Source organism: Haliaeetus albicilla, chromosome 8, assembly GCF_947461875.1.
Source record: "Haliaeetus albicilla chromosome 8, bHalAlb1.1, whole genome shotgun sequence".
Lineage (NCBI taxonomy): Eukaryota > Metazoa > Chordata > Aves > Accipitriformes > Accipitridae > Haliaeetus > Haliaeetus albicilla.
In genome coordinates this window covers 18,258,399-18,272,111 of record NC_091490.1, presented here as the reverse complement: position 1 = coordinate 18,272,111, position 13,713 = coordinate 18,258,399, and the positions used below count along the sequence as shown (strand labels likewise).

At 44.5% G+C, this 13,713-nt stretch overlaps 1 protein-coding gene across 5 annotated transcripts in view; it reads right to left on the bottom strand.

The window, feature by feature from the left end:
- Positions 1–13,713, bottom strand: part of LRRC8C (leucine rich repeat containing 8 VRAC subunit C) — a 30,564-nt gene that overhangs the window by 7,261 nt on the left and 9,590 nt on the right. For all 5 annotated transcript variants that reach the window (XR_011325761.1, XM_069789179.1, XM_069789178.1 and 2 more), the window contains one exon: positions 1,146–1,287. Coding sequence is in view for 4 of the 5 variants with exons in the window: in XM_069789179.1 (XP_069645280.1) it covers positions 1,146–1,283 (138 nt within the window). In the remaining variant the exon portion in view is untranslated. The remainder of the gene's footprint in view (positions 1–1,145; positions 1,288–13,713) is intronic.

Here is a 13,713-nt window from a genome sequence, read left to right as displayed (position 1 = left end):
CATAACTGTTGACACGTCAAAATCTCCTGCAGTTAATCTTTGTCTGTAAATGCTATTCTGATATACACCCTTACTTACACCCTGGATTCATGCCTCTGGTAATAAATTGGAATAAAAAAAATTGCCTATTATTTGCAGTGTTTCCACACATTATTTTCCAGTGTGCTTCATCCAATGAAGCAGGTAAACTTAAAAATAACAGATGTTCTATTTTGTGTGCTTAAGCAAACACTTAGCTACTAATGCAAAATTCAGCCCTCTATAAAGAGATTTTTAAACATGGACATCCTATCTTTTCATCTGAAAATATCTGAAAAAGGAGAACACAGGCAAAACTACAGTTGATTTCATGTGAAATTTGGGACGTAGTATGTGAAAATCTTGGGCCATGTAAGTGAGCAAATTCCCCTGAAATAAGAGCTCTGTCAATGTGTCCCTTTAGCTCCATTTCTAAGTCATGCCAAGAAATGCGAGATCCATGTTTGAGCTAGTACTATAACTTCCTATTTTCATGGAGTCCATCCCAAACAGTACTTTCCATTTCTTTTCAGCTTTTGGCTCTTTAGCACAATGTAAGTAACAGTGATTGACAGTAATGTCAATTGTTTACATGTAAGCATCCTCAGAGATGCTTTGGTATGGAAGAGGCATAATATTAGTTGTGGGTGGTGTTAATAAAATAAGCACATTCATTTTAAATCTCTTTGAAGCATAATGACAGAAAGAATTTTAACGTTTGCCAAATAAAGAAAAACAGAAATTACAAAATTACATTTTTCAAACTTTTAAACAGAAAAATGGTAACAAATAAGAACTTCAGTTGATCATCTGTTTTGTTATGCCAAATTGTGGTGAAAACAGGCATCCAGGCACAAGCCAAAGCAACAGCTCTTATCTTAGCTGGCACTGCTCCATTGACTCTAGTGCAACTCTGCTGATTTACAGCTGCTAGAAGTCTGCTCTGTGTCATTTGATGTTGCTACCTAAACGGCTTTAATCCTGGGACCAGCAAATTTCTGCTTTGTTCACAGTGAACCCAAGAGATAAAACAAGATGTGACACCATCCTTCTGAGGACCTTCCTCATTTGTGGTGTTCCTTCAGCACCCGAGAGCACCTGCCTCGCTTCCGTCCCATTTGATTTACCTGTAACGTGCACCCAAACACACCGATCATCAGCATGGCAACGGAGAGATAGTCCGTGAACACATCCCACCAGGGTTTCAGCACCCTGAATGCCGGCTGCTGCTCCGAGAACTGGCGAAACTCAGTCACGGGAATCATCGTCCTGCAAAAGAGCAAGGCCAGCGCTCAGCCTCCTGTAGTCCATACCCCTCAGTCTATACAAGCAAGTACTTCTGTGAGGTTTGAAAAACCTGCTCTGGAAATGAAACTCCCAGGATGTGGCATAAAAGTTCCCAGCTACCACCCAAGCGGTCCCCCTGACAGCCCTGGGATGCTCACGCTGCCCCCCTGCAGCTCCTGTGAGGAAGGGAGACCAGGACCAGGGTCCCATCCATGCAGGCAGGCAAATCCCTCTCTGCATTGACTCCAGCTGTATCTGGTGGGTCAGTGAGGCCTTCTGAATCCCCCCAAACCAGCCCGTTCTGTAGATAGAGACATTCAGCTTTATACACATTAGCCTTGATCTCAAAGGTCTGGCTAAAACGCTTGTCCTGCGCTCAAATTTCACAGACCCTTTCAGCTATCATGTTTCATTCACTTCCATTTTATTCATAGTGGTTTCAGGGATGCTTTGGAATATTCGTATGCATACTCACTGCAGTTTCAAATCTAGTATGTTTTGAGTGCAAGTTGCTAAAGTGCTTTAGCTAAGCAAAACTACAGGCAGATCAAGGGCTTTATCTTCACCTCAGATGTCTAGGCTTACATCATCACCCCTTCTGAAAAATCAGCTAACACATGAGCATGTACAGGCAAAGCAACTGATTTTAAAGCCTACAGCATGTTGTGTAACTGAATCCCCGAGATCAAACCAGTACTGAAACTCCACAGTAAGTTACGATGGAAAGATAAATTCGCATGGGAATGTAGCAAAAATATTCCCAAGGGCAATTTACAAAATTTATCCTTAAACTAACATCATAAATGCTCACTACAATCACTTCATATCACAGTAATATTGGAAGAGTCTATAATCCTGATTCAGCTGCAGACTGGGACCCATTAGCATGGGTTTGGTGCCATCCAGCTGTGCGCAGGCTTAGCGATAAGCACACACTTGCTGACATGCTGCCCGGGGACTTAAGGGATTCAGTTCATTCAGAGCCAGCATTCCAGCAGGGAAGGATTCAGGCCCTAACGGCTGCAATTCATCACAAGCATACAGCCATCCCAAGAATTTATAACTGACTCCCACTACACTGGCCATAGTCATGTGGAAAGATGCTCACTTTGACACCTTCTCAGGGACTGCTGTGCCTCTTCTTGCCCAGCTGATCCTCAGGAGGCACCACAGTCCCCAAAGGCACAAGGTGATGTCTGTAAAATGAACTTGGGTTAGTAGCTAGACTGGGGCTTTGCAGCTTTCTGAGCGAGTAGTACAAAAACTTCTTTACCCTTGACCCCTGCTCCCCTCTCCTCTTGCAACCCTTCTATGTTGCTTTAAGCACTACCTGGCCAGGCAGGAGAATCTCTCTCTCAGCCTCTTGTCCTTCTAAAAGCTGTCCCCAGGATGCACCCTACAATGCCAGATGAAATCGCATACACCTCTCGCATGGCTGGCAATCCCCAAGAGAAAGGTGGGCTGTCCTCTGCAGCACTTGCAAATTAATAGACCATCAGTGGAAATAATGGCAATGCAAGCCTGACTTGACACAGCCAGGTCAGAGGCTCGGCAGCATCCATGCCAACAGGCCTGAGTTGCTGCAGTGGTGGCGAAGGAATGCAGCATTCGTTATCAAACTGCACGCAGCCAGGAGCCACAATTCTGATTTTTGTGTGCCTGTCTGGCAAATGCTCAGCAGACATACCAGGGAAGATAGACCTCTACAGCAAAGAACAGCTAGGGTAGCTGCTGGGACAAACCTTTGTTGCCTTTCACTTTTCTTTTAGAAATACTGGTGGAAAAAATGGATCTCAATAATTAGAGGTGCCCCACACAGCTTTAAGTACATGCCCAGCTCTCCTTCAGCTCAACACAGGGAAAGGAAACCCTCCGCTGGCAGCTCCCAGCAGTGCCTGAGCTGAAGAACATCACACACTGATCTCTCTTCCATACCCACATGAATTTCACTGCCATTGGTAAGGAATTACCCTCCTGTCTTTTACTTCCACATAAAACGTAAGTGACTGGCAATAGCTGCTGGTAAGCTTTAAAAAATAATTTTTCTACCAAGCATTGAAAAACATAGAAAATTCTTAAAGGAATACACTAACACACATGTTGGCTAATCAGTTGCCATGCAACAGTCCTGCTAAAAGCTTTGTAACACATATACTGCTGTAGGCTCAGGTTTTGAGGCCAGTTAGCTGACTGGAATGCCATTGGTACACCCAAGGATACTTATCAACAGATTGCCTTAAAATAATGACATTTTCCCCCTCACCCTGCCCCTTTAATAATGGCTTATGAGTGCTTTTTCATATTCTGATGCCACAGCCTCTAGAGGTCCTATTTGTAAGGTTTTTCCAAAAGTATAGACACTTTGAGTTCAGGTAAGGCAGAATCATGTTTCCTACAGCGGGGACTCTTGAGAAAACACGAGTGCTCACACGCACCAAAACATGCAGAGACCCAGTCCTCGCTGGTTAGACATCTAAGCGACTCTGTGGATCTGAGCCATGGTGTTATGAAAGTCGGCAGTACTGAAACAGGGGCAGCGCCTGACAGCAGATGGAACTGGAAATATCTTGCAAATTGCTGTGCAGGGACAGCTTTCTAGACCAAAAATTAATTTGGCTGTTGCATTTGATAGGCTTCACTCTGTATTTTTAGGGGTCTTTGTTGTATTACATATTTGCTTTATTTCTTCTAAGTGATGTGTGGGGAATTTAGATGAAGGCAGATAGTTTCTGGCACCACAAATACGTGCTGCTCTGATCCCTTTTTCCCTTTAGAGGCTGCTGTTTGCATAGTGTGACTCCTCGTTAGTAGAGTGCACATACTGTTACCCTGGTTAATGGGCCAAGCAGAGGGAGACCTGCATACAGAAAGCCCCTCTGAGCCATGACAGAAACCCCATCTCTGAGGGTGGAAGGTTTGCAGTCCAACACCAGACATCAGAATCTGTCTGATGCTTATGTTTTCCTTTATTGTTAAAAGAAGAAAACAAATGTTACTGAATGAGAGCAATAGTACTACACATAATAATGGTAAATAAACCAACGACATCTAATGACAGACAACATTCTTTAACTTCAGGAAAAAAGATCTTCACAAGAAGCTTTAAACGGAGATTGGACATGAAAAAGTGGGATAACTGTTTTCCAACACACTCTGGAGAAACCCTATTGCTTCTCCCCTTGCTGCACTAGCGATAAAGAGAAAACGCTAGAAAGAAGTGCAGAGAAGCCTGGGCTTACTAGCGCTGCTGGTATCTGCATGCAGAACAGAATGACACAAAATTATTTTTATTTTTCTCCCTTTTCCCTCTAGCTTCTTTTCCATTCTGGCCTGTCCAGTGACTGAAAGGACATCTATTACCAGTGGCTCTGAGGCCTCACAAAAGCCACAGCAGGTCCATGTGGCTCAGAGCAATCCTGAAAACACCCTCCTGGCCATGGCCAGAGTCTGGCTCTTCCCCACTGCTACACCCAAAGCCGCACCACTGCCAGACTCATTTATAACCACACACAAACCAGGTCTGTACAAAATAAAGTGATTAGTCAATCATTAGTTTAAAAAAATCAAAACAGGGATGCTAAAAAGACACATTGCAGCCCAAATCACAGTAAACTCTGGGACAGCACACTCTCTACTGTAGATTCTTATCTCTTCTTATAACAAGGAGATAGAAGAAAAGGACTTCAACATTTCAGCTGGTGAAAACTAAGACAGCATTACTAATTTCAGTTCACTCACATTCAAAATACTGTTTAATGGCTCAATACATCGTAGCCGAAATGTGGAGTCTGACATGTTAAATACTATTCTAACCTACTTTAGGAAATATTGAATTCTAAATATTGGATAATTTTTTCAATTAAAATCAGAACTCGTTCTCTTTTTTCTCTTGCATTTCTAATAACCCTAAGTCTCTAGAGAAAAGAAAACCGTCCACGAGATAAATCATCTGGTATTCAGCTACCAGAAGGAAATAAAAAAGGAACTTGGATTAAAAAACAGTTGCACTGGCTGTTAAGCAGTGCTGAAGAAAAGAGCTGAGGGTTTGCCAGATCAAATAACAAACAAACAAACAAACAACAAAAAAAACCTGAGAGGAGGCAAACTAGTAGGGTTTTTTATTATTATTTTAAAAGTTCTAGGAAATATAGAAAACTTGATGAGTGAAAATGAATACATGATAATAAGATGAAATACTGGAGTCCAGGTACAAGGAAGGTGTGACATTTACTCCAGCAGAAAAACTAACTACAGGAATCAGCTACTGCATGGGCGATTAGGAGCAAGAAACAACTTAATGTGACCTAAAAGACCTAAGGAGAATAAATAGATCCAAGTCAGAGAGAAAAGTATTGGAAACAAATTAGACTTAATAAATCAAGAGATTTAATCAAAGGATGATTGTGAAATGGCCACACCGTGGAGCAAACCAGCTTCTCAGCAATTGGCCTTCATCAAAGGGAATAAAGGAAAGCAGTGGGGACAGTACGGAAGTAACGACAGCTCTTGCCAGTGCAGCTAAAGAGAAAAACGAGTATGTTTTACAAATTGGGCAATCCGCGTGACGTGCATTGCAGAATATAAAGGAAATTAATTAACTAACTTCCACCGGTGGCTCAGAGGACACTCGGGTGGGCAGCCTGGGGGGTTTTCTGAGCAGGGACTGCCTTTGCAGCACTGGTGCCCCCGGGGCCGAGGCTGCCGGGCAGTGGCCAAACCTCTGCCACCAGCGCTGTGACAGCAGGGCCTCTGTGCGCACGGGCACATAGATGCTGACGAGCACAGTTTCCAGCTGTAGCTGTAGCTATCCTACCTCCACCAGTGACAGCAACCCAACGGAGCAGCCCTCCGCAGCCGTGGCACAGCGTGCCCAGGCTGGCACTGCTCACTGCTGAGGCTCTTCGGCGGTGCTAGCTGTCACAGCGTGGCCAGCAAAGCCCCGGGGACAAGCCCTGGCCTCGGCTTAATGCTTCGCAAGCAGGCGCTGTGAGCTGCTCCCCGTGGCTTTGTGTCCACCGAACTTCTGTGACCTGCCTTGCAGCAGCGTGCGGGGGACCCCAGTCGGAGACAGAGCCCACCATGCCAGAAGGGCAAACGCTTGGGGCCACAAAAGTTTATACACTTGACCTGCCTGAGACGCGATACGCTCCCCCATCAAGCTGTACTCATCTTGCATCTTGAGAGATGCTTTACAAAGAAAAAACATATTAATACTCAGAGAAATGCCCCTCTGGTACAACCCTGAAAGAAACCGCTTTTGGCTTCTAGCAGCTGCCAGGCCCCACGCTCCAGCTATTGCTAGGTGATGGCTGCTATTTTTAAGCAGATTCTCACAGAGTAACTTCATTCATTTTATGGAGCGCAACTGCATGGATTGACACCAGCCCTCAGCAGAACTGGAGGGTACGCTGCTGGAGAGCGCTCCGTTACCGGTGAAAACTGCCGCGCCGCTCCCACGCTGCCCCACCTCAGCTCTCAAGGCACAGTTTGTAGAGACACTGGGATTAAAAAAGCACACCGAGTGAAACAGAAACAAGTAACTGGGAGGCCCTGCCTTTATCTCACCTGCGACAGGTCCGCTAGCTAGCGTTCCTCACGGAGGCAGACCCCCAACAGCTCCCACCGCTGCCCCCCACCATGGCAAGACGACCGCCAGGCCTGTCTGTGCCGTGCTGTCGGGAAAGCTGCCGACCGCTCTGCGCCCTTCCACAGGCAACGCTCAATATTACCCATTGACACCAGCCAGCCTGTGCCTCAGCTATGGCCTCCTTGCCCAGCAAAGCCCAAAGGCCTCTCCCCACGCTTTGCTGACCCTCACACGACAGAGAAGCGGCGTCACTGCTGCTTCGTGTGCTGTAGGCAGGAGACCAGGACTTGCCAGAGCTGTTTTTGCCACACTACAGGTGTTATTCACCAGAAGTCAAGCCCTCTGCTATTTCCTTCTTCCAGTAGCGGTTGCTCAATCATGTTGCCATGTGTTGAAGCAATCACCGTCATCCATTGCTTGTTTTAGGGGAAGAACAACAGCCACACACCAGAATTGGGGCGCCAGGGTGCTGGACAGGCAATTAACATCCAGAATTTACAGGTTCGGCAGGGGCAGGGTATAAATAACACACCAGAAGGAAAAAGGAGGAACGTAGCAGGAGGAGAGAGACAACATTGCAGAAATAGTGACATTTACAACTGGGAAGCATAAGAAGTTGGTGAGATTTCTTAAGCTGACTAGAAATGTTTAAATGATTAGCCAGATGACATTTAACCACATTTCCCTGACATCGCATCAACCCTCCTCAGACGTAGGATCAGCACCGCCACCTCCTGAGAGTGCCACACAGTGCAAGCAAGTCCCAGATGCTGTGGCCGTGGCCGTGACCCCCCCAGAGGGAAGGAACTTTCCCCTTGGTGGGAGAGGCCTTGGGCTGGTGGCCGCAGGGCCACAACCACAGCCCAGCTGAGTACGCCGGGAGGGGTCAAGGCTGAGATGTTCTCAGGAGACAATCCAGACTGGGACTGCTTGGTCTTTCACATCAGAGATCTGCTGAAAGGAAAAAAATGCTGGCCTAGGCAAAACCCACCCTCCTCGCTGTTTTAAACATACTGCATGTGTTAGGATAAATTATGAAATACCTTTTGGGAATAGTGCTGCTAGTAGGTCTCTGGGTTGGTTCCCATACATGATTTATTGCATATTCATCTTCACTAAAGGAACAGGGCACAGCACATATTTAACACACAGAGCGCTTGCGACCTGGTGGCTGGGACTCAGCAGAGCCCGAGTGCTGTGGGCCGCGTGTGCAGGGGCTGCACTCCAGTGGGTTTTGCTTTACACAGGACATGGCACTGCACACCCTGAACACCACAGCCCACTGTCCTTGGTTGTAAACATTTGTTACTCTGCATAAATACCATAAAGCTGCTTTTCAGGTGGTTCCGTGCTGTCTGGCCTCAACCACCTTGGGCCAGGAGCTGAAGTTAAGCTAAAGTGCTTAGCACAGGGCCTGAGGCTGCACTGAAAAGCAGAATTTTGCATTCTTATTTTGCCTGATTGGGAACTGCACACTGAGAAAGTTAAATAAGCAGGGATAAGGGAGTTTTGCAGTCAGGTTCACTGTGATATATTCTTAAATACCCAATTTAAACAAAATCACTGGTCTATGCAGAGCCCCAGGGCTTAGGGCCACAGTCTCTTCTAGCTGGGGCTAAGAGGCCCAGCCTGGCACAAAAATGGCTTGGTACTAGCATCATCAGTCATATTTTCTGTTGATTATAACTCTGCCAAATTTGTATTGAGTCCCCTAAGGAAAAACCTGTCTAATTTAAAACAGAATTTAAATTAGATCTGGGCAGTAATTGTTCAAAGCATTTCTAGAAACAAGGTTAGGGGAACGACATTCGACTGTGCACACTACAAAATTTGCAGTCTTTTTATTTTAAAGTTTCCAGACCCACCATACCCCAAAATTTGGCCTGTGTATCGGGGACACAGTTTTTACTGGAGTGTGAACAGCGGCCCACAGCTGGCTAATTTACAAACTTTTGGAAACTGTAGTTTTGCATGTGTCCTTTGATCTCAGCAGCTGAACACTTCGTATTCGGCGCATGTCCAGGAGCCCCTCACAGCTCCTGGCACTGCCCGTGCTGGTATCACAGATGACAGATAATGAACTGCTTCACTTCATCACCTATCCCGGAAAGGACTAAAAGTGGACACAGGGACAAGGCACCAAGTCTGGAAAACTGAGATTAGACTAAAGGGGAAATAAGATGATAAGGGCTGGAATTAGCAACTCCGAATTCCCAAGAGGTTGATGTTCTATCCTTATCTGTGTATTCTCACACACATTGTACACGCAGTTGAATAACGTCTGAACTACCGTGACATTCGGTTTTGGTAATTATCTTGCTAAATGTTGGCACTGACCAAAATGTCCAGCATTTTGGTAAGCGTACATGCTTGGTCATTTCCCGCGTAACACACGATAATACCTCTGCTACTAAATTCTCCCTGTATTTGAGGCATTTCAGGAGACCAGTTTCCCTGCTAGGCTTTACAGCCATTGGTGTTTCCTGTAATGTAAAATTTAATTTTAAAAATCCAAAACAAAAAACCACCTGTCAAAAATTTTTCCTTGGAAAAACTACTTTGAATGCTGGCTCTTTGGGAGTATAGCAAAAAAGTATCACATGTTGCAACTTTTTCAAACATGACAGGTTACTTTTTGTTCCCTTGACTGTAAGGGAGATTTTCATAGGAAGAAATGCTACTAAGAAATACAAACAAATGATGCTGTTGCTTAAACATAAATCCCATGTTAAGGAACTGGAAAGCCATTAAAAACAAACCATTTGCATCCAAACAGTTATTTTTAAAAGTCCATGTGTTTACTGTATTTTCAAACAAATTCATCTTCTTGGGGCTGAGGCTGGCGAGGAAATGCGGCCTGGAGGAACAACAGAGCATGAGTCAGGAGTCCGCACTGGGACCCAGCCGTGAGCTCCCTGTGCTGCTGCTTCGGGCATGCCACATCGACGCGCCACGCCGCCACTTCTCCAGCTGCAAAACAGAAAGGTATCTACTTTCTTTACTACTTTTGCTGGGAAATACGAATGAATAGTACTACAAAATCATAACATACTGCTTTTTCCAGTTCTCTGCAATGGTTGAGTCTAAATTGATAGCTTGTCAAAACTTCCCTGCAAAGCCACTGGAGTTAATTTGATTTCATGCTACACATTACCAAAATTATGTGCCACAGTTGGTATTAGTTTGCAATCTGGGGCGCAGACAAAATACAATCAGCCCACAGACGACATTATTCCAGCACCCACAACTTGGTGGTCCTACAAAACATGTGCAACCCATGCACTTTTCACAGGGGCTACGTCTGCGCCAATGTGGATGAAGGCAGGGTGGTCACGACCAGGCTGTCACGTGTGTGACAGCCGTTCAGTGTAGAGATGGGCCTTCATCTCCAGGTACAGCGATTGGAGAAGGCTGGGCTATGCCACCTGAACTGCAGCACAGTCACAACCCAGCTACTGGAAAACTGCCCTCCATTATGCCAACTGCCACAACCCAGCTTCCCCAGGGCCCAGACTCTGCAGGTCCGCAACCGTGGGCAAGACTCCAACAAATCACCATGGATTTAGTTGATTGAGAAAACTGAAAAGGCTACAACTTCCAGAAACTTGCTGAACACCTAGACCTTTTCCATTCTTTTCCCTCTGAGTCACTGAGGCCCACACTGCAAGCATCCCGCGTACATTGAGGTTTCAGCTGCCCCTCTACCTAACAGCCAGGAAAGAGTGTGGTGCATTCAGAGGGGGCAGTGAATCCCCCTGCTCTGCTATTGGTACCATCTGCGGCGGCAGTGGAAGCTCAAAGGCCTGAATCCAGATAGAAGGGACATAAAGAGCAGACATAAAGGATGTGAAGAGGAAGTAACTTTAATATACTGCATATCAAAATATATGCTGCAATTTCAACCTACACATATGGTAAGTGCCGCTTTGGCGATGGATCCCAGACAATAACCTTGTTGTTTGTTTCAATTGAGTCATAGTAATCTTTCATGTATTACACACCAAAAAGACTTCCTATTGTCAGCAGCTCTTTGACTTCGACTTGTTTGGACTGAAGACAAAAAAGTGTTCAGGACCAGATTCTGCCAGATAAAGTCTCAGTGAAATCAATAGGAGTTCTTTCTGTACGAAGCACACAGGCCTGTGTGGAGATTTGGCTTTGCTGAGCTATTAGTCCAAACCTAAAGAAAAGTACACTCTATGCATTTCCATGTCAAAGACTACTTCAAAGGCAACACTTACCATTTTTCAGCTCTGGGAGTAACATTCTTAGCTTATCAGGGCTATCACTCAAGCTGCCGGCCCTCTTTCCAGCACTGCAAGATGTTCTTAATGCGAGTGAAAACCCTTAACAGCAAACCAAAGCACTGAGCAAGAAACTATCCAGTAAGCGGTATTTTAGTATTCCTGAAATATGTCTAAATGATTGAGAAAAGTAAACTCACATCAAGTTTTAATCAAAGTTACACCAGGTTTTCCACAAACGCTTGTTTAACATACTCAGATAATGAAGACAGAAAAAAATGCCACAGAGTGTAATAGGACAGACAATATTACACAAACCAGTGCCATTCATTGTCAAAGGAATAGTCAGGGGCCTCAGGCTAATACAAGTGCTCATAATAAAAAATGTTCAGCTGATATAATTAAAAATTAATTCCTAATTGGGAGAGGAAGCACAAAGGGTCCATTCTGAGTCTTAAGCAGCTCAACCATCTGAAAAGTTAGTCAAAAACTTTTTATGCAGTGATTGAGCCAAAAACATTAAAGAAATGCCTGTTTTCACGATTTGTGAGACTTTTTCGTATAAAGGATCTTTTCTGCTCCCGCCTGCATGCTACACAAGAGGGCTTTCTAAACTTTGTGATAGTCTCATAAAACACGGATCCCAAAATGCCTGGATAAACACACAGGTACTCTCAGCCTGAAACACAGCTGATGAATTTTCTTACCCCCAAACCATCCTTTGTGACAAAAATCCCCAACAATAAAAATAAAGCTCATAGTCTCATTGATAATCCTGAAAGAATAAGAAAGACTAACATAGATAAATTCAAGCACATAAAATGGATGTGATCTACACATACTCGAAGATAAACACAAATAGTACAGCATCAGAATTGCTATTCACATCAGATGGCTTTTAAAGATCATAAACTTCAGAGATGTGGAAAACCAGAACTATCTGCCTAAATTCTCTATTGGACTTTTTCAGTGCAGTGTCCAGCCACAGCCCACCGAAGAGGGATTAGCTCTAACCTTGTTCCACCACAAAGTCTGTTGCTGCATCATAGAACAGAAAGAAAGGCTGCTTCCATCAAGCCTAAACTTTGTGAGATCAAAGCAGTTTCTTGGGGGGGTTCTGACCACACTATAGCAGGTGTGCAGGTCTTTGAAATTATGCTGTCATGGGTAAATGATGGCAAAGAGCAAATATTCTTTTTAATCACATTACACTTAACAAAGGGCTTTTTCGACAATATTGTCTGTGAACACCCATCTTGCTCTAAAAGCTTGCATGAAAACTACCTACCCCTGAGACAGCTCATCAAGCATTCACATCAACTGGAAAATGAGATCTCTAACGGTGCTCACTCAGAACACCAAACCTGCTTTCTGACAGCAACCTGCACCTCTGAGCTGTTGCATTCTGCTGTAAATCACATGTATATCAGGATCTTACACCGCTGCACGCTCAGGGCAGGGCTTGACCTACACTCTGCCTCACCATATGCTCCAGAGCAAGCAATTAATCTAAGCTCCCACCTTGCTTTCAGTGATGAGTAAATAAAATAGGAAATGTTCTCAGCACTTCAGGAGTCTTATTGCTGGCTTGTTGAATTTTGGTTTCCCATCAAGACAAAAATCACTATGTGCTATTGCCACTGAATGGAGATGTGAGCAAGTGTCTCTATTTTCAGCAGATCATAGTTTAGCCCAGGATTTGAAGTGTATAAGAGCCTGGATGCTGCTCACCTGAAAGTCAACAGAAAAGTTAAAGTTTACTTTGACAGAGAGAGAAATGGATCTTTAATGCTACTCTACAGGACCAAATGTTTTCACATAATGCTGGTTCAAATTGAGTGGAACTTTGTACGCTTGCCGTGACAGCAGCATTAGCAACTTTCCATGGAGAACGGTGCCATTCTGCGCTTCAGGGGCAGCCTTTGTTTTACTTTAAAACCAAGAAAAAACATGCACTGTATCTTAACACAGGATTCCTCCAAACAAATGGAAAATGAGCAAAGCACACACACGGCACTATCCTACCTTTTAAAAATCTGAGCTGATCAAACTCTAGGTTGTAAATCAGTCCCTCATGGGAGAGGGAAACAGAGTGGATACAACCTCCACACTGGAAGAAAAAGCTAAAAAAAAATCATCCTGGTCCAAGCCTATGACTCTCTGGATGATACAGTTGCAAAGTTTATGCTGTGTCTGATAAGCTGCTTGTGTCAGGCACTAAAATGTAAAATGAATACAGTGCAGGAAAGCTGATCCAGGGTCTGTCAGGATTAAAGACAGCTCTAAGACACTTTGCCTGCCTGGGGATGGGAAGACAGCGATGCCTGCCCTGTATTATGAATGAAGGCAGTGGAGCAAATGGCATACTCGCACATGCCCAAGAAGGTGAATCAAACCTAATGTCTTCCTAGTGGGAAAGAGATCTTAGAAACACAAACCGCAACAAAAGTCATTGCCACTATAGCTGAATTTGCATCAGAGTTTTGTCGCACAAAACCCCTGGGCAAACAGCTAAAGGATGAAGAAGAGAGTAAAGTTTCCGTTATGTTGAGCATGCAAAATCCAACACTTGTTAAT